This window comes from Rutidosis leptorrhynchoides, chromosome 3 (assembly GCF_046630445.1).
Source record: "Rutidosis leptorrhynchoides isolate AG116_Rl617_1_P2 chromosome 3, CSIRO_AGI_Rlap_v1, whole genome shotgun sequence".
In the NCBI taxonomy this organism is placed as follows: Eukaryota; Viridiplantae; Streptophyta; class Magnoliopsida; order Asterales; family Asteraceae; genus Rutidosis; species Rutidosis leptorrhynchoides.
This window is the reverse complement of record NC_092335.1, coordinates 401149480-401169097: the sequence shown is the minus strand read 5'-3', so window position 1 is coordinate 401169097 and position 19618 is coordinate 401149480. Positions and strand designations below refer to the sequence as shown.

Below are 19618 nucleotides of genomic sequence, written 5' to 3'. Positions count from 1 at the left end.
TTTAGATTTATCGTTTAGATTTAGGATTTAGATTGAGTTTTTAACACGAACGGTTTAGAGTTTAGGGTTTAGGGTTTAGGGTTTGGTGTTTTGGGCTAAATTTTAAATCGGGCTAAATTTTACTTCACAAAACATGAAAAAAAAACGTTCATATTCTTCACGAACAATAATATCTTGAATGTTATTTTTGTCGATCGTTTTCCCGCCTAAATAATAACATTCATCACGAAGTGTCTCTTCTAAATGTTCATATTTTCGTGTGATCTTGATGCCGGAAAAAATAAATTTCAAAAAAAATGAAAAAAAAAATTTAATTTTGCTTCCCTCCGCTTCCCCCCGATTGGTTACTTTCCCATTGATCATGCCCCTATATATATATATATATATATATATATATATATATATATATATATATATATATATATATATATATATATATATATATATATATATATATATTAAATTTTAAAATTAAATTATTTCATTTAGGATTTTAGGTTATACTTTATTTGTTCTTGTTTGAGTTTAATGTTTTTATTGGATTAATTTCACTTTAACAGTTGAATTTGTTTATCAACTATTTTGTTTTAGGAATTTTTATACCTGAAAACTTGGCTGGTATTGATTTCATTTTTATTTTTGTGCTACTCAGCTCATGATTGATATTGTTTAGATTTGGAAATATGAGTTGTATACTCTTGTGTTGCTTCATATATTGCATGTTTGGTAGAAAATATTGTATCAGTTGTATATCGATAAAATATGTTTGCTTAAAAAAAAAAAAAAAAAAAAAAAAACTACACACTTTTTAATCTATAAGTTTTAATTTGGTTTAACTAAAACCAATCCGTGCAAACTAATTTTTTAGTTGGTTGGTTTGATTTGATTTTGTCAAATTTGGTTCGATTATTGATTCTCAAAACTATTCTAGAAAACCGAATAAATCACATAAACCATAAATCGACCGAGCGAACACCCCTATCCGATAGACAACTATCTACTTTTCTCTCTTAAACCAGGAAGGCAGGAATTAGTATCTTTTTTCTTTATATGATGTGTATGATTCATAAATGATTTTTTTACATGTTTTAATACAATTGAAGAATCTTGACGTACTATTGATGCAGTAATTAGTTTACAAGTTAAGATGGATATGAAGAAATCAAATGACATGGTATACATGAAGACTTCTTCCAAATCCTAGCATGCATCATAAGAATCTCTTTAGCTTTCTCACTAGTTTTGTTTCCACAATTCACTTGTAAGACTAAACATAGTTTCCCTACAACACCCAACTGCAACATATCCTGTACCACATTCTTGTTGCCCGAAAACTTGGCCACCGAATATATTATCTTTACCGCTGTTTTAGTTGCTACTTGCGAAATACGAAAGATATTCTTGAAAACAATAGCTAAACCCGCACCATGCTTCAATAGTTCCGCACGCCCATCTGCACACATGCAAAGCTGGTCTATCACCATTAACAACATCTCCGATATCCTTTTTTCATCACAATCGAGCAGCGTTTCTATTACTACCGAAACTATGCCCGCCTCCACCGCCTTTAACTTATTTCTCCCCCATGGACAAACTCCAATCAGGAGCTTCAGTGCAGCCTTTGTCGCTTTTCGAGATATCGGATTGAGTAGGATTTGCTTAAGTGTGTTAAAGAATTTAACCTTTACTGCCATCACTTGAATTGGTTCTGCTGCCTCATACATCGACTTTAGCAACAAGATTGCGTAAGTTCGTGACTCGAAACTGGCACCACATTGCATAATTCGAGTCAGTGCCTCAACAAACTCGTCGCTCTTTCCAAATAACGCCTTAAGACCATTTTGGGATACATGAAGGTGATATAGGAGGCTAACTGCTTCATCAACGTTTGAAACTTCACTAGGGTTAGCTATGATGTATGCTAAGTAATCAGCTGCTCCAACTGCTTCCATTGACCGTTTATTCATATCGTTTTCCATGGCTATTGTTTTTAGTCTTCTTAAACACTTCATTTGCAAATTTGGTGACTTCGAATCTTGTAAAAGCTTCAAGATTTGAGATTTGGAGATTGGAAGACGCGGGGTGGGGAATCTTTCGATGCCAAATGGCGCATTGATAGTACACCAAGATTGAATTAATCGACGAAGAGTGTGGTTAGGTGTAAGCTCTATATCGGTAAGGGGTTGTTTGGTTAAGGGACAAGTCACATTTTCTTTGGTGGACAACCATTTGTCGATCGATTCACGATCATATGTGATTCCCGTAGAGAGTATTACAGGATCTTTCATGATTTCTAAAGAAATTGGACATAAGAAATATGAAGGGACTTCAGTCCCCTTAGTAGAATCGCTCATTATACAAAAAAGGTAAATAATAAGTAACAAACCCTTCAAGGAAAATGAAGAAAGATTGAATCTTGGATGAATATTTGATAAAAAGTTTGGAGCTTTTGGATGAATATATACAGTATATGTAAATAATATGGTAGATAAGGAGGATAGTTGACAAAACAAAGTTCAGAACCGACCAAAAAAGTAAAACGTAATATTGGTCAAAGGAAGAGAGTAGTATATTTGACTATTCAAAGGAACTTCTACTACTTATGCAATATAAATATTCTCGAATGCAAGTTTAAAGTAAAGTGAGTGGGCAGTGTGCGTTGGAGATGTGTGGATGATTAACTAGTCCTGTCGATCATATACAAGTTGATATTATTATTTAAGAAAAATACAATTTTGATGCCTAGTTTGTGCGTGTGCGAGTAATTAAGTACCTTTTTTAATATACTCATTGTGCGAGTAATTAAGTACCTTTTTTAATATACTCATAATTAATCATCAGTTCAAAAGTATGTAATGTAACTTAAAGTTATTATTAAATTTAATACAGCTACAACGAAATTTAACGGATTAATCCATTGGCCGGCATACTTCCTTGGATATTAAAATAACAATTGCTAGTATACATCAAGGTGCGCTCATCGGACAAGCGTTCCCAGTCTCTCTCCCTCTAATCTAAGTCTATCTCTCTCGCTCGGGCCTTCTGACACAATAATGAAATGATGGAACTAATATGCTTACTTGTGCAGGCGGTGAGCGTTCGGCTAGGGCACGATAGAAGATCTTCGAGTTACGAGCTCTCGAAGAGCAAGCAATGTGCTCTTTAATTGTATAGGGCACACTAAATTTAACTATAGGTCCCCATATATTATTAGAATTTATGATTTTTTGGTGAATAACCACCAAAGTACCCGCAAAATAATATTAGCTTCGATTTTTTTTTTTTTTTTGATACCCCACTAAATTTTCATCCTTGATTTGCCAATGAGAGCAAAAGCACTTGAACATAATACAATATATTATGTTCGAAACGAGTCAATCTCAAGCTTTTTGAATTCTAAACGAGCCTAACTCTAGTGACAACATAAGTAGTGGTGTAAATGAATCAAGCCAAACTCAATCTCGATAAGTTTGAGCTAAACTAGATATAGGCTCCTTTAGAATTTAAAGGGCAAGAACATGAGTGAATCGTTTCCGACTTAATTAAGCATGTACTCTGCTCGTTTAATACTATGCGAGGAGGAAGGGTTATCGCGCGTTGTTGCTTTTGGAGTAAAGTAACTTGAACAAAACGGAGAAACACAAGGCTCAGACCGCGAGTATGAAAGTCGCGATCTCGAGTGCTGCACGGACAAAAGTTCGCAAGATGGAAAGCTGAATTCGCGACTAGAAATTTTTTTCAGTACATATCTCTCGATCGAAAGAATAAAGGCATGGAGAACCTCGTGATCGCGAATCGAGAGCTGGTCAGCCAAAGTTTTCAAAACTGAGTTTTCTTGGTCTCTAAGTTGTTTCCTTGTTATGTTATGCCTATATATGTGACAACCCGGGAATTTTCGACCAAATTTAAACTTAATCTTTATATGATTTCGATACGATAAGCAAAGTATGTATTGTTAAGTCTAGAAAATTTTGAAACGATGTTCATATATTCAATTGACCTTCGACTGCTCCCGATGATTCACGAACCATTGCTTGTAAATATGTGGATATATATATAAATATGTATATATAAATATATGTATATATATATATATATATATATATATATAATAACATGAACATTAATAAACTATTATATACATTTATTGTTATAAATAAATATGTACAATAAAATACATTGTAATAAAAACTATTATTTTACATGTATATTTCTTGTATATATATATATTGTAATATTTAATTAAATTATTTAATATATATTTATGTTCGTAGTAAATTTTGTTATTTAAAACTGTTTATATATATACATAGTGTATATTAAATATAAGTAATTTTGAGCTTAAATGGTAAATATCTGTAACTTTCGGTTGACGTTTAATTATTTTTAAAATAGGTCTAATATATATATATATATATATATATATATATATATATATATATATATATATATATATATATATATATATATATATATATATATATATATATATATATATATATATATATATATATATATATATATATATATATATGAAGTTTTAAAATAAAAGTTGCTTCAAAATTTGATTAAAAAGATAGTAGTTTTGATAAATATTTTTTTTACCTTTTTTATCTAAGTTTTTGTACTACGTACATATAAATTGGAATAGAAAAGAAATAATTATAGAATCTTTTTGATCAGGTTTCAAACAGGTAATGACTGAAATAAATAAATGGACTTAATTTTAAAATATGTGATTTTTCTGAATTAAATTATCCGTAACTGTTTAGCAATGGACACACCCCGTGAAAACTGTCGGTAGATATTTTCATTTGATGGCTGCTTTCTGTTTAAAAATCACGTTTTTGATTTGGTTTATTATTATTAAATGTATTATTTTTTTCTATTATCTATAACTAATATCTTTATATATACATATACACAAGTGTAGAGAAACACAACCCACCAATCTATCTTTCACCACCGGAGTCATCATACACCATAACAACCACCACCTACACGATAACCATCACTATAACCATCTTCAAATCATTATCGCAAACCATCTGCTTCTACTATATATTTGTTTCAGTTTTGCAGCCATCCACATCATTAGAACCACCCTCTTCATCATAACAAAACCACCATGAAACCATCTTATAATTTCAACCGGGTATTGTTGTTTATGTCGAGCCAAGCCAAGGTACAACTAACACTGTGACGCCCCGTACTAAATCATCATGTACGGACCATCAACAACAGGATCATTACAAGGTTAAGTACTATATGCGTTTTCAAAACAGAGTTTACATTCATAAATAAAAGTGACGTCATAACATACGTCAATTGTTTTACAAATCAACAGTATGCTTCGCTAAGTAGAAGCATTAAATAAGTGTACGTGACCATAATGGTCGTTACATAACATAAGTTCATAAGTAAAAAGTTTGAATGCAACATAAGTAGTCATGCGATAACAACTCTAGGCAGCGGGTTCTACAGCACGACTAGTAAGATAGCGGAAGCGACTTCAAACACCTGAGAAAATACATGCTTAAAAAGGTCAACACAAAGGTTGGTGAGCTATAGTTTAAGTATAACAGTAATGTAAGTAGGCCACGAGATTTCAGTGCTACAACGAGCATTTCAAAAGTATGTAAAAGTATATGCTTAACCGTGGGCACCCGGTAACTAACTTAACGTTTAAAGTACCCCCTTAAAGTGCACTTGGCAAGTGCGTATAACCTCGAAGTATTAAACACTCGTTAAATGCTAGCGCTACTAGCCCGAGTGGGGATGTCAAACCCTATGGATCCATATCTAAGATTCGCGTTCACGGTTCAAAAACCAATGATTAAACGTTACCGAGCTAAAGGGAATGTTTCTGCCGTTATATAACCCACACATATATAAAGTTTAAGTACTCGTGCCTAGTATGTAAAACATAAAATCCGCATGTATTCTCAGTTCCCAAAATAAGTTAAAGTAAAAAGGGAATGCTATAACTCACAATGATTAGTAGTAATGGTAAGGTAGTAGTCGAAAAGTGGTGTGCAAGTAACGGTCCAAACGTCCTCAACCTAAGTCAAATAGCACTAAGTCAATAAGTCGTCTCAAAAGGTTTACAAGTACGTAATTAAGGTCATAAGGGTCATCATCAATCATCATTAAACAAAAGGTAACAAGTAAGACTCGTTTATGAAAGTCGTTTAAAACAAAGGCTGACTTCGGTCAGTCACCACGGCCTCTACCCTTACTGAATTAAGGTGAGACCAGTGGTCATGGCTCCGTCTATGAGTCCCTTAAGTGTGGTAAAATTTACAGAAGCAAACTCGTCTTGGTTTGACCGTGGCGACGGTCTAAGTGCGAGTAGGTCAGAAATTTCTGCACAACGTTAAAGGACATGGTAACGATCGGAGGGCCATAAATCCTAAACCGTAACTCGGATTAAGACGAGTCCTATATGAAAAGTTATCTACTCGAAAAGTTCTATCTAAAAATCAAGGTTAGAACAGCCCAGGTCTACTGGTCTGTTCCAGAAGCATCAGGTCAGTAGGTTTTGGACAGAACAGTGGGTTTTGGAGAGTTCCGGTTGTCTCGGTGCTTGATGTTCATCACGGTTCTCATCCTTGATGCGTATAGCTTCAAGTGTACAACTCGTTGATGTGTTAACATCATTTTGACCAAGGTTTGTCCATCATAACTCAAGTGCAAGTGTTGTAAGTGTTTGATGAACCAAGGTTACATGTAAGTTTATGAACAAGTTCATGAACACTAAGAAAGATCACAACCAAGTGTTGGATCCATGATACTTGCACCAAAGTGTAAGCTCTTGTTGGTTTCATGTCCTTGTTCAAATGTGTAGTAAACAACTAACAATAAGAAATAAAGAAAATGAATGATAAGCCTAAACCAACCATGAAGGTGGTATTCTAGTAACATACAACAAACAAGAGCACAAGTAACAATTATAAAGATTATAAACTTTAAATCTTTTGAAACAAAATAAAGTAGAAAACTAACTAAATAAGAAAATGGTTCATAGTTGCTCATACTTTTAAAGATTCAACCCAAGTTGATCTTTAAGTGAAGTAACTTTAAAGTTACTTCAAGAACTTACAAGTAATGAGTTTCTACAACTATGAACTTTAAATCTTTGAAACAAAATATGTAGAACATAACTAGATAGCTTATGTTCTTGATGTTCTTGTAAAATACAAGATATAAATGGAGAATCAAACTAAAAAGTTTGTTCTTGTAACTTAGTAAAGAAAGACATGTAATTAAGTAATAATAACAAGTAATCAAGACAAGTAAATAATCTTTAACAAGAACAAGTAATAACAACCGAGATTGATGATGATTATGGGTCTCATGGCCACGGTTTGCAAGAGAAAAAAGAGAGAAAAACTCTTCAAGTTGCTTACAAATTAGAGAGAAAAAGGAGAGAAACTTGAGAGGAAATTGTGTGTGTTTTGAGAGAATGAAACAAGGATGAGTGTAATGAAAAAAATGAAAGCAAAAGACCTCTCTAAAGGCCTCAAATTATCGGCCAGCTGCATATGGGGAGTGGATGGAAGTATTTGATGGTCACTAGCATGTAAAGAGTTTAAAAGTTGGTTAAAGAGTGGGGTTACATGGGGATTATGGCAATTAGATTCCATTTCTAAGCAACTAACTAGTTCCATGTCCTAAATGATACTTACACTTGCAAGAGTTGGACTAATTAATCCAAAATATAAGTAGGGTGGGCTTACACTAGTCCATTAACACTTAAAAGGCCCAAGTTGCAAGTAGTTAGCAAGTAATCCAATAAAAGTCCATCTTAAGCCCAAGTAACTAACTAAAAGCCTTAGTTAATTAAAATGATTAATAAAATTAATCATGAATGTAAATAATATCTTAAAATATTATTCGTGCAAGTTCCGGGTGTCACAAAGACGTTTCGGGCATTTAAAGTTCAAGTACGGGCAATTAAAGCAACATGTAAATGTAATAACATACATTCGTTTAATCAAGCGTATTAATAATAATAATTATTAATAAATAACGTAGGAAAAACCAGGGTTGTTACATTACCCACCTGTTAAAGAAAATTTCGTCCCGAAATTTAAGCTGAAGTAGATGGAGGAGTCGGGAAAAGATGAGGATATTTCCGCATCATTTGATCCTCTCGTTCCCAAGTAAACTCAGGTCCTCGTTTGGCATTCCATCGTACTCGTACAATCGGAATCTTGTTGCGTTTCAAAGTTTTGATCTCACGATCCATAATCTCAACAGGTTCCTCCACAAAGTGGAGTTTGTCATCAATAGTAAGTTCTTCCAAAGGTATGATGAGTTCGGGTGCAGCAAGACACTTCTTCAAGTTTGACACATGGAAGGTAGGATGAACTGAGCTCAATTGTGCTGGTAGATCCAAACGGTATGCAACTGGTCCAACACGTTCCAAGATTTCGAAAGGACCAATGTATCGTGGGTTCAACTTTCCACGTTTTCCAAAACGGATCACACCTTTCCAAGGTGCAACCTTCAACATTACACGATCACCAACATTAAATTCAAAGTCTTTCCGTTTAAGATCGGCATAGCTCTTTTGGCGATCACGGGCAGTCTTAAGTCTAGCTTGGATCTGAGCAATCTTCTCCGTGGTTTCGTGAACTACCTCGGGTCCGGTGATTTGTTTTTCGCCTACTTCGGCCCAACAAATAGGAGATCGGCACTTACGACCATACAATGCTTCAAAAGGTGCAGCATTAATGCTTGAGTGATAACTGTTATTGTACGAGAATTCGGCGAGTGGCAAATGCCTTTCCCAGGCCTTTCCAAAATCAATGACACATGCACGCAGCATGTCCTCCAAGGTCTGAATCGTTCGTTCACTTTGCCCGTCAGTCTGAGGATGATAAGCAGTACTCATGTCAAGACGAGTTCCCATGGCTTCTTGCAATGAACGCCAAAATCTGGAAGCAAAACGGGGATCGCGATCGGAGATGATTGATAAAGGTACACCATGACAAGATACAACCTCTTTGATGTACAGCTGAGCAAGTCTTTCCATTGTATCAGTTTCCTTCATCGCTAGGAAGTGTGCAGATTTGGTGAGGCGGTCAACAATAACCCAAATAGTATCGCATCCGCCCACCGTCTTCGGCAGCTTAGTAATGAAATCCATTGTGATCCTTTCCCACTTCCATTGTGGGATTTCCGGCTGTTGAAGTAACCCAGAAGGTCTCTGATGTTCGGCTTTAACCTTCGAGCAAGTCAAACACTTACCAACATAAGTCGCAACGTCCTTCTTAAGATTCGGCCACCAATACTGTTCTTTAAGGTCGTGGTACATCTTACCTGCACCGGGGTGAATCGAATATCTTGATTTGTGTGCTTCATCAAGTATCAGGCTTCGTAGATCTCCATAGTAAGGTACCCAAATTCTTCCGGCATAACATCGGAGTCCAGACTCTCTAACCTCGAATCGAGAGACAAGTATGTTCAAATGCTCGTGAGATATGTTCTCCTCCTTGAGAGCCTCAACTTGGGCTACTCTGATCTGGTTGTTGAGGTTCGAATGGATGGTGATGTTCAGAGCCCTAACACGGAGAGGTGCCGTCCTCTCCTTTCGGCTTAAAGCGTCAGCTACAACATTGGCCTTGCCAGGGTGATAGCGGAGTTCACAATCGTAGTCGTTGAGCGTCTCGATCCATCGACGCTGTCTCATATTCAATTGCTTCTGATCGAAGATGTGCTGGAGACTCTTGTGATCGGTGAAGATAGTGCTCTTAGTTCCATACAAATAATGTCTCCACAATTTGAGTGCAAAGACAACGGCTCCAAGTTCAAGATCATGTGTAGTGTAGTTCCGCTCGTGAATCTTCAATTGGCGGGAGGCATAGGCAATAACCTTTGATCGTTGCATCAGTACACAACCAAAACCACTCTTCGATGCATCGCAATAAACAACAAAGTCGTCACTGCCTTCAGGAAGTGATAGGATAGGTGCGGAGGTTAACTTCTTCTTCAAAGTTTGGAATGCTGATTCGTGTGTGGGTTCCCAAATGAACTTCTTGCCCTTGTGAGTCAGTGCGGTCAAAGGACGCGCAATCAGAGAAAATCCTTCGATAAACCTTCGATAATAACCGGCGAGACCTAGAAATTGGCGAATATGCGTTGGAGTAGTGGGGGTCTCCCACTTGCTGATGGCTTCAATCTTGGCGGGATCAACTTTGATACCCTGGTCGCTCACAACATGACCCAAAAACTGTACTTCCTTCAACCAAAATTCGCACTTGGAGAATTTGGCGTAAAGTTGCTCTTGTCTTAAGAGTTCAAGCACTAGCCGAAGGTGTTGCTCATGTTCTTCTTCGCTCTTAGAGTAGATGAGGATATCATCTATGAAGACGATAACAAACTTATCCAAGTAAGGCTTGCAGACACGATTCATGAGATCCATGAACACGGCAGGTGCATTTGTCAAACCGAATGGCATCACGAGGAACTCATAATGACCATAACGGGTCCTGAATGCAGTTTTCATCACGTCACTTTCCTTCACCCTCAACTGGTGATAGCCGGATCGCAAATCGATCTTTGAATAAACGCTCGATCCTTGTAGTTGATCAAAAAGATCATCAATTCGTGGAAGAGGATATCGATTCTTGATAGTCAATTTGTTGAGTTCACGGTAGTCGATACACATACGGAAGGATCCATCCTTCTTCTTTACAAACAACACAGGTGCGCCCCAAGGCGAGAAGCTTGGTTGGATAAACCCTCGATCTAATAGTTCTTGTAGTTGACTCTGTAATTCTTGCATCTCGGAAGGTGCGAGTCTATAAGGTGCGCGAGCTACAGGTGCAGCTCCTGGCACTAAGTCAATCTGAAACTCTACTGCTCTCTGCGGCGGTAATCCAGGCAATTCCTCTGGGAAGACATCAGAAAATTCGTTCACAATTCGAACGTCGTTCACGTTCTTCATCTCAGTTTCTACCGCTTTCACATGTGCTAGGACAGCAAAGCGTCCCTTCTTCATAATCTTTTGCGCTTTCACGCAACTAATGAGGTTCAACTTCGAGGTACATCTCTCTCCATAGATAACCAGTGGTTCGCCATCTCCTTGTGGTATGCGAAGTGCTTTATCTCCACAGATAACATCGGCCTTTATCTTGCTCAACCAATCCATACCGACGATCACGTCAAAACTTCCCAGTTTGATAGGTATCAAATCAATTTCGAAATCTGCACCAGCTATGTTGATAATAGCTCCACGACTAATATGGTCAACCTTTTCAAGTTTTCCATTGGCGACCTCGACAAGCATACTTTCCTTCAAAGGAACTAACGACCAATCTAACTTATCACAAAAATTTCTACACACATAGCTCCTATCGGCACCAGTATCAAATAGGACAGAAGCTAAAAGATTGTTGATCTTGAATATACCTGTCACCAAGTCGGGGTTGTCGCGAGCGTCCCTTGCATTAACATTGAAGGCTCTAGCACGTGGTGGTCCGCCATCCTTACGCTTGTTAGGACACTCGTTTCTGAAATGGCCCGTCTTTCCACATTCATAACACTTCTTAGGCCCATTGTTGTTGTGGTTTGGCTTCACGTTCAAAGTGGTAACCTTGCAATCCTTGCCAACATGTCCAGATCGTTGGCACTTCTCACAGATAACATTGCAATACCCAGTGTGGTGCTTGTAGCACCTATTGCATTATGGTAAGGTTCCTTTGTAGTTCGGATTGGTGCGGTTGTTGTTGTTGGGGTTGGTGTTGTTGTTGTGTATGTTGTTGTTTTGCCTGAACCCTTCATGTCGTTTTGCCGGGTTTTGATCATAGTTCCTACCCCTGTTGTTGTTGTGGTTGTTGTCCCATTTCCTCTTTTCACCACTAACAGTTTCGAACTTAGCCTTCTCCGGCTCGTCAAGGATGATTTGATTCAAGAGAGTATGCGCCATGCGCATTGCTTCGGGAACACTTGGTGGCTTGGATGAGGTAACATTACCCTTGATGGACTTAGGAAGTCCCGAGAAGTATTTCTCCAAACGCTTAAATTCGGGGGTGACCATGGTTGGACACATAAGAGCCAATTCCAAAAACCTACGGTTGTAGCTGTTAAGGTCGTTCCCTACGGTCTTCAATTGCATAAATTCGATTTCCATCTTTTGAATCTCGGTTCTCGGACAGTATTCCTCGATCATAGCACATTTAAATTCTTCCCAAGGCGTAGCATACGCCTCATCAATTCCTTTCGCTTGGGCCATGGTATTCCACCATGTGAGCGCGCCATCAGACAGCGTGCAAGATGCAAATTTCGTTTTGTTAGCCTCAGAACAATTGCTAACCCTGAATACCGATTCCAACTTTTCGAACCATCTGGTGAGACCGACGGGTCCCTCAGTGCCACTGAAGTAGTGTGGCTTGCAGTTTTGGAATTCCTTGTAAGTACACCCATCTCGGACGACAGGTGGATTGACAGGCGGTGGTGGTGGAACTTGGGGTTGTCTTTCAGCTAGTGCAGCAGCGACTCGCTCGTTAATCATTTCCTCAATTTGTGCCGCGGTGGGGATAGATCTCCCGTTGGCCATGATGTTCTATACAAACATTTTGACTCAAGTCAAAATCCATTATGCAAATAATAATAGTACATTATATAACAACCAACATGAAAACAGCACAACACATGTTGATTAAATAACGCAAGCAGATATAAGTACCACAAAACCATGAGATGATAACGTAAATAGAACACTTGCGCAAGAAGTAAGCAACACAAATTCCATTCATTAATGATAATAAGTTCATACATTACAATAAGTTCGTACATTACATAAGTGAAATATGAAATTACAAAAGAGATTACAATACAGAATCTAGTACAAAGTCCTACGGCGATGGTGGGTACAAGATGTCCAAAACATGAGCCAACTGCTCCTCGAGCTCAGTAACTCGAGTCTGGAGAATCTCAATCTCCCGCCTCATTTCCTCATTAGAGGAAGATGGTGGGGCAGGTGGAGCCGGTGGTGCTGAAGTGGATGGTCCGGCTCTGGGTGGAGATGGTAATATCTGTGGGTCGGCGGGGTACGGCACCAGCCGTTTACGAGCAGTGATCCTACGACGCCGACCATAAGCGTCAGTGACAGTACGACCAGGAATTATGCCAGCGAAGCGATACCGCTTCTTCGGCGGGGTAGAAGGTGCCTGAATCGGTCGGTCAGCGGGATCCTCCTCATCACTGGAGTCGTCAGATGAGGTGTCGTCTGAAGAAGCATCGGTGGAAGAACCGTCGTCTGAATCATGCGGTGGTGGCGCGGGTGGCTCAACATATCCGAAAGCGGCCAACATCTGTCGGTGTCGGCCTGGCGTAATCACGGCTAAGCGGCCGTCGGCAGTGCGTCGGCAAGGTGTGCGCCAGTGATTACGGAAGGGACCTTCCCCGAACTCCGCGGGGATCTCCATGCCACCAATGCGAGCCAGTTGCCTCAGGGGTCTGGAAGAAGACGCCGGGATAGGCACACTAGAGCTAGCTCCAGAACTAGAGGCGCCGGGGTCGCCAGTGGGTGTCGGGGCCGGAATGTCGGCAGCAGCAGCAGCAGTAACAGGTGCAGCAGTGGGTGGAACAACGGGGCCTGAGCCGCTCGGGATGTCAGTAGGTGGAACGTCCGACATCTGAACAAGGAAAAATAAATTTTCCATGTCAGTATGTCATAAAGCAAGCAAATAATAGGCCAACAGTTTAAATCATGTATAACAATAAGTAGCATGGCAATATCAGTAATCGTACGAAACTAGCATGCAATCGAAAGCAAGTAATAGCATGCAGTAGTGAAATCACGTAGTAGCATACGGCATATAGCAGTAACAGTAAGCAGCAGCATGCAGTAAGTTCAGCGGAAACAAGTAAACTAACAAGTTGAAGATTAGCCCTATTAGTGAATCCTACTCGGGTCGGTCTTAGACTCACTAATGCATCCTAATTCCCTACAACCAAGGCTCTGATACCAAATGTGACGCCCCGTACTAAATCATCATGTACGGACCATCAACAACAGGATCATTACAAGGTTAAGTACTATATGCGTTTTCAAAACAGAGTTTACATTCATAAATAAAAGTGACGTCATAACATACGTCAATTGTTTTACAAATCAACAGTATGCTTCGCTAAGTAGAAGCATTAAATAAGTGTACGTGACCATAATGGTCGTTACATAACATAAGTTCATAAGTAAAAAGTTTGAATGCAACATAAGTAGTCATGCGATAACAACTCTAGGCAGCGGGTTCTACAGCACGACTAGTAAGATAGCGGAAGCGACTTCAAACACCTGAGAAAATACATGCTTAAAAAGGTCAACACAAAGGTTGGTGAGCTATAGTTTAAGTATAACAGTAATGTAAGTAGGCCACGAGATTTCAGTGCTACAACGAGCGTTTCAAAAGTATGTAAAAGTATATGCTTAACCGTGGGCACCCGGTAACTAACTTAACGTTTAAAGTACCCCCTTAAAGTGCACTTGGCAAGTGCGTATAACCTCGAAGTATTAAACACTCGTTAAATGCTAGCGCTACTAGCCCGAGTGGGGATGTCAAACCCTATGGATCCATATCTAAGATTCGCGTTCACGGTTCAAAAACCAATGATTAAACGTTACCGAGCTAAAGGGAATGTTTCTGCCGTTATATAACCCACACATATATAAAGTTTAAGTACTCGTGCCTAGTATGTAAAACATAAAATCCGCATGTATTCTCAGTTCCCAAAATAAGTTAAAGTAAAAAGGGAATGCTATAACTCACAATGATTAGTAGTAATGGTAAGGTAGTAGTCGAAAAGTGGTGTGCAAGTAACGGTCCAAACGTCCTCAACCTAAGTCAAATAGCACTAAGTCAATAAGTCGTCTCAAAAGGTTTACAAGTACGTAATTAAGGTCATAAGGGTCATCATCAATCATCATTAAACAAAAGGTAACAAGTAAGACTCGTTTATGAAAGTCGTTTAAAACAAAGGCTGACTTCGGTCAGTCACCACGGCCTCTACCCTTACTGAATTAAGGTGAGACCAGTGGTCATGGCTCCGTCTATGAGTCCCTTAAGTGTGGTAAAATTTACAGAAGCAAACTCGTCTTGGTTTGACCGTGGCGACGGTCTAAGTGCGAGTAGGTCAGAAATTTCTGCACAACGTTAAAGGACATGGTAACGATCGGAGGGCCATAAATCCTAAACCGTAACTCGGATTAAGACGAGTCCTATATGAAAAGTTATCTACTCGAAAAGTTCTATCTAAAAATCAAGGTTAGAACAGCCCAGGTCTACTGGTCTGTTCCAGAAGCATCAGGTCAGTAGGTTTTGGACAGAACAGTGGGTTTTGGAGAGTTCCGGTTGTCTCGGTGCTTGATGTTCATCACGGTTCTCATCCTTGATGCGTATAGCTTCAAGTGTACAACTCGTTGATGTGTTAACATCATTTTGACCAAGATTTGTCCATCATAACTCAAGTGCAAGTGTTGTAAGTGTTTGATGAACCAAGGTTACATGTAAGTTTATGAACAAGTTCATGAACACTAAGAAAGATCACAACCAAGTGTTGGATCCATGATACTTGCACCAAAGTGTAAGCTCTTGTTGGTTTCATGTCCTTGTTCAAATGTGTAGTAAACAACTAACAATAAGAAATAAAGAAAATGAATGATAAGCCTAAACCAACCATGAAGGTGGTATTCTAGTAACATACAACAAACAAGAGCACAAGTAACAATTATAAAGATTATAAACTTTAAATCTTTTGAAACAAAATAAAGTAGAAAACTAACTAAATAAGAAAATGGTTCATAGTTGCTCATACTTTTAAAGATTCAACCCAAGTTGATCTTTAAGTGAAGTAACTTTAAAGTTACTTCAAGAACTTACAAGTAATGAGTTTCTACAACTATGAACTTTAAATCTTTGAAACAAAATATGTAGAACATAACTAGATAGCTTATGTTCTTGATGTTCTTGTAAAATACAAGATATAAATGGAGAATCAAACTAAAAAGTTTGTTCTTGTAACTTAGTAAAGAAAGACATGTAATTAAGTAATAATAACAAGTAATCAAGACAAGTAAATAATCTTTAACAAGAACAAGTAATAACAACCAAGATTGATGATGATTATGGGTCTCATGGCCACGGTTTGCAAGAGAAAAAAAGAGAGAAAAACTCTTCAAGTTGCTTACAAATTAGAGAGAAAAAGGAGAGAAACTTGAGAGGAAATTGTGTGTGTTTTGAGAGAATGAAACAAGGATGAGTGTAATGAAAAAAATGAAAGCAAAAGACCTCTCTAAAGGCCTCAAATTTTTGGCCAGCTGCATATGGGGAGTGGATGGAAGTATTTGATGGTCACTAGCATGTAAAGAGTTTAAAAGTTGGTTAAAGAGTGGGGTTACATGGGGATTATGGCAACTAGATTCCATTTCTAAGCAACTAACTAGTTCCATGTCCTAAATGATACTTAGACTTGCAAGAGTTGGGCTAATTAATCCAAAATATAAGTAGGGTGGGCTTACACTAGTCCATTAACACTTAAAAGGCCCAAGTTGCAAGTAGTTAGCAAGTAATCCAATAAAAGTCCATCTTAAGCCCAAGTAACTAACTAAAAGCCTTAGTTAATTAAAATGATTAATAAAATTAATCATGAATGTAAATAATATCTTAAAATATTATTCGTGCAAGTTCCGGGTGTCACAAAGACGTTTCGGGCATTTAAAGTTCAAGTACGGGCAATTAAAGCAACATGTAAATGTAATAACATACATTCGTTTAATCAAGCGTATTAATAATAATAATTATTAATAAATAACGTAGGAAAAACCAGGGTCGTTACAAACACCCATATAAATTCTGTTTTGATTATTTTTCCTTACTATTACTTTCGTTCGATGACCACCACAACTATTATATCATCACCACTGTCTGCTACAGCAGAGGTGTTAGTGTTTGCCGCCACACAAACCATCCCATACCCACCATCTTTGAAAACCCATTTAACAAACACCAAATTTCGATTACTTATCCCTACTAGCCTGTCTCAAAAGAAAAGTTGTTGCTGTAATCAAATTCACGAGACTTGCTACTACTCGCCTTTTTAGTTACACCCCAATAATCACTTAAATCCATCACAAAACACCATCACCCTTACCTTCGTTATTTTTTTTTTTTTTGTTGTTGTTGTTGTTGTTGTTGTTTTGTTGCATGTTTCGTGCAAAGATCACCTGCAAACATCACCACTTTCATAATCACCCTACGCTGCTACTGCATACTATTATACTGTTACTTTTATCTCTTTGATTCAGTTTCTGTTATGAACGAATGAAGAACATGAAAGATAATGTTTATGATTGATAAACATTATAAGTGGAACCCATGTTAATTAGATGAACAAATTAAGAAAAAGTACAAAACAGACTGTACGCATGTGAGAAGCCTTTCCAGCTGTAGGCTGCAAATCAAATAAAAAAAAGTTAAATGATGCAACGGATGGGAGTAGGCTGAACCGTACTGTATACAAGAGGCCCTATATAAATAAAAATAAATAAAAGCCCAATGCTCTTAGACCAACACAAGCCCACGAATAAGAACACAAGCCCAACAACAACCAAGCTGAGTGTCGTTCCTGTTTCTGTTTCATGCGAACACAATTTACTCCTGTTGCTATTAGATGGACGATGAAGATGATGGGAAGGAAAAGTTATGGCTGCTACTATGTGGTGGAGTTCTATTGTTTTCAGATCGTCACAATCCATCACCATAACCATTTTAAACCAATCACAAACCCATTTAACTTTTCTATTTAAAATCCTATACTGCTTTTCTTTTCTGTTCAAACAACAAACAAAGATGATTCATGATGCTAATCATGATGAGTCACGATGATGATGATAGTTGAATTAATATGATGATGATCATGCATAAGTGATGATGATGATGAGGTGTTTAACTATGAGTAACGGTATGAAAATAATGATGTATGATCATAATGATACCAGATTATTATCACGAATGATGTTGGTAACGGTGATAATAATATGATTATGATAAGCGTTTATTATACTATGATGATGTTGGCCGTGATTTTTGTGATGATTACGTTAATCAAGATGATATATGATGATGGTTCTATTGATGAAGAGAATTACAAACGTACGGGTTATACCCTAAAAACAATGACCCAATACAGTTAACTTATCTCCATATTCAATTGGGCTGTCTTGTTGGGCTTCTACATCTGTTGGGCTGACGAGAAGCTAGGCCTGAACAGTTTGGGCTTGTATCAATTCGTTTATATGAAATCAAAAAGAATGATGGTGTGTTGTGATGAAAATGATAATATAATTAAGATAGTAATAATATAAGTAAGATGATGTTAACTTATGAGGATGAGGTTAAGAGATGACGATGATAACGAAAAGATGATAGATGATGATGATCAAATGATCATGAAATGATGATGTTGTTAAAGAAGATGAGACGATGATGATGTTATAAGATAGTGATAAGGATGATGATAATATGATCATCGTGAAGTATGATTTCGATGATAATAATAGATGAAACATGATAATGATTCTGTGATGTTAATAATGTTACTATAACGAAGAAGATGATATGATAGTGAAGATGAAAAGAGGAGATGATCATCGATGATAAAATGATGATGTATTAGGAGGAGGATGTTGAACGATCATGATATGATTATGTTATGGGGATTAGATGATGTTATAAATGGAAGATTGATTAAGGATGTTATCGAGTTAGCGGGACGTCACGGGTTCAAACCAGGACTTGGGCATTTTTATTAAGGGGCTACTTCTTTGAGGTAGTTTACTTATTACTCATTATTATTATTATTATTATTATTATTATTATTATTATTATTATTATTATTATTATTATTATTATTATTATTATTATTATTATTATTATTATTATTATTATTATAATTATTATTAATATTAATATTTTACTATAAGTATTATTATTAGCATTATCATTTAAGTTATTATTAGTCTCATTAGGATTAAAACCATTATTGTTAATAATATTATCATTATAAGCAAATACAACTTTTATTACTATTATTGATATTATGTTACCAAATAAATATTTTGTATATAAAAATATACTTTTAGTAATATTACATATAAGTATGTATTAATCATATTAGCATTTTTTTATATAAATATTCATATATAACAAATTAGGTATTTTGATATAATATTAATCATATATAGATATTAATATAACTATATAAATATTAATCATTTTAAATATATACACAAATTAAATATACAAAAAATATAAATTATGATAGAATATATCAATTTGTTCTATTAAGATTATATGTGTTAATAAATATATAAATGATATAGGTTCGTGAATCCGAGGCCAACCCTGCATTGTTCAGTATCGTCGTATGAATATTTTTACGACAAAATATCGTATTGTGAGTTTCATTTGCTCCCTTTTTAAATGTTTTTGCAATATATATTTTTGGGACTGAGAATACATGCGCTGCTTTTATAAATGTTTTACGAAATAGACACAAGTAATCGAAAACTACATTCTATGGCTGGATTATTAAACCGAATATGCCCCTTTTA

The 19618-nt window shown here is 36.9% G+C and overlaps 1 protein-coding gene across 1 annotated transcript; it reads right to left on the bottom strand.

Moving 5' to 3' along the window:
- Positions 1 to 1063: 1063 nt before the first annotated feature.
- LOC139897733 (E3 ubiquitin-protein ligase PUB23-like) lies at positions 1064 to 2354 on the bottom strand. The gene has a single exon (XM_071880426.1). It carries the CDS (start codon positions 2352 to 2354, stop codon positions 1143 to 1145), a length of 1212 nt encoding a protein of 403 aa, XP_071736527.1. The 3' UTR covers positions 1064 to 1142.
- Positions 2355 to 19618: the final 17264 nt, after the last annotated feature.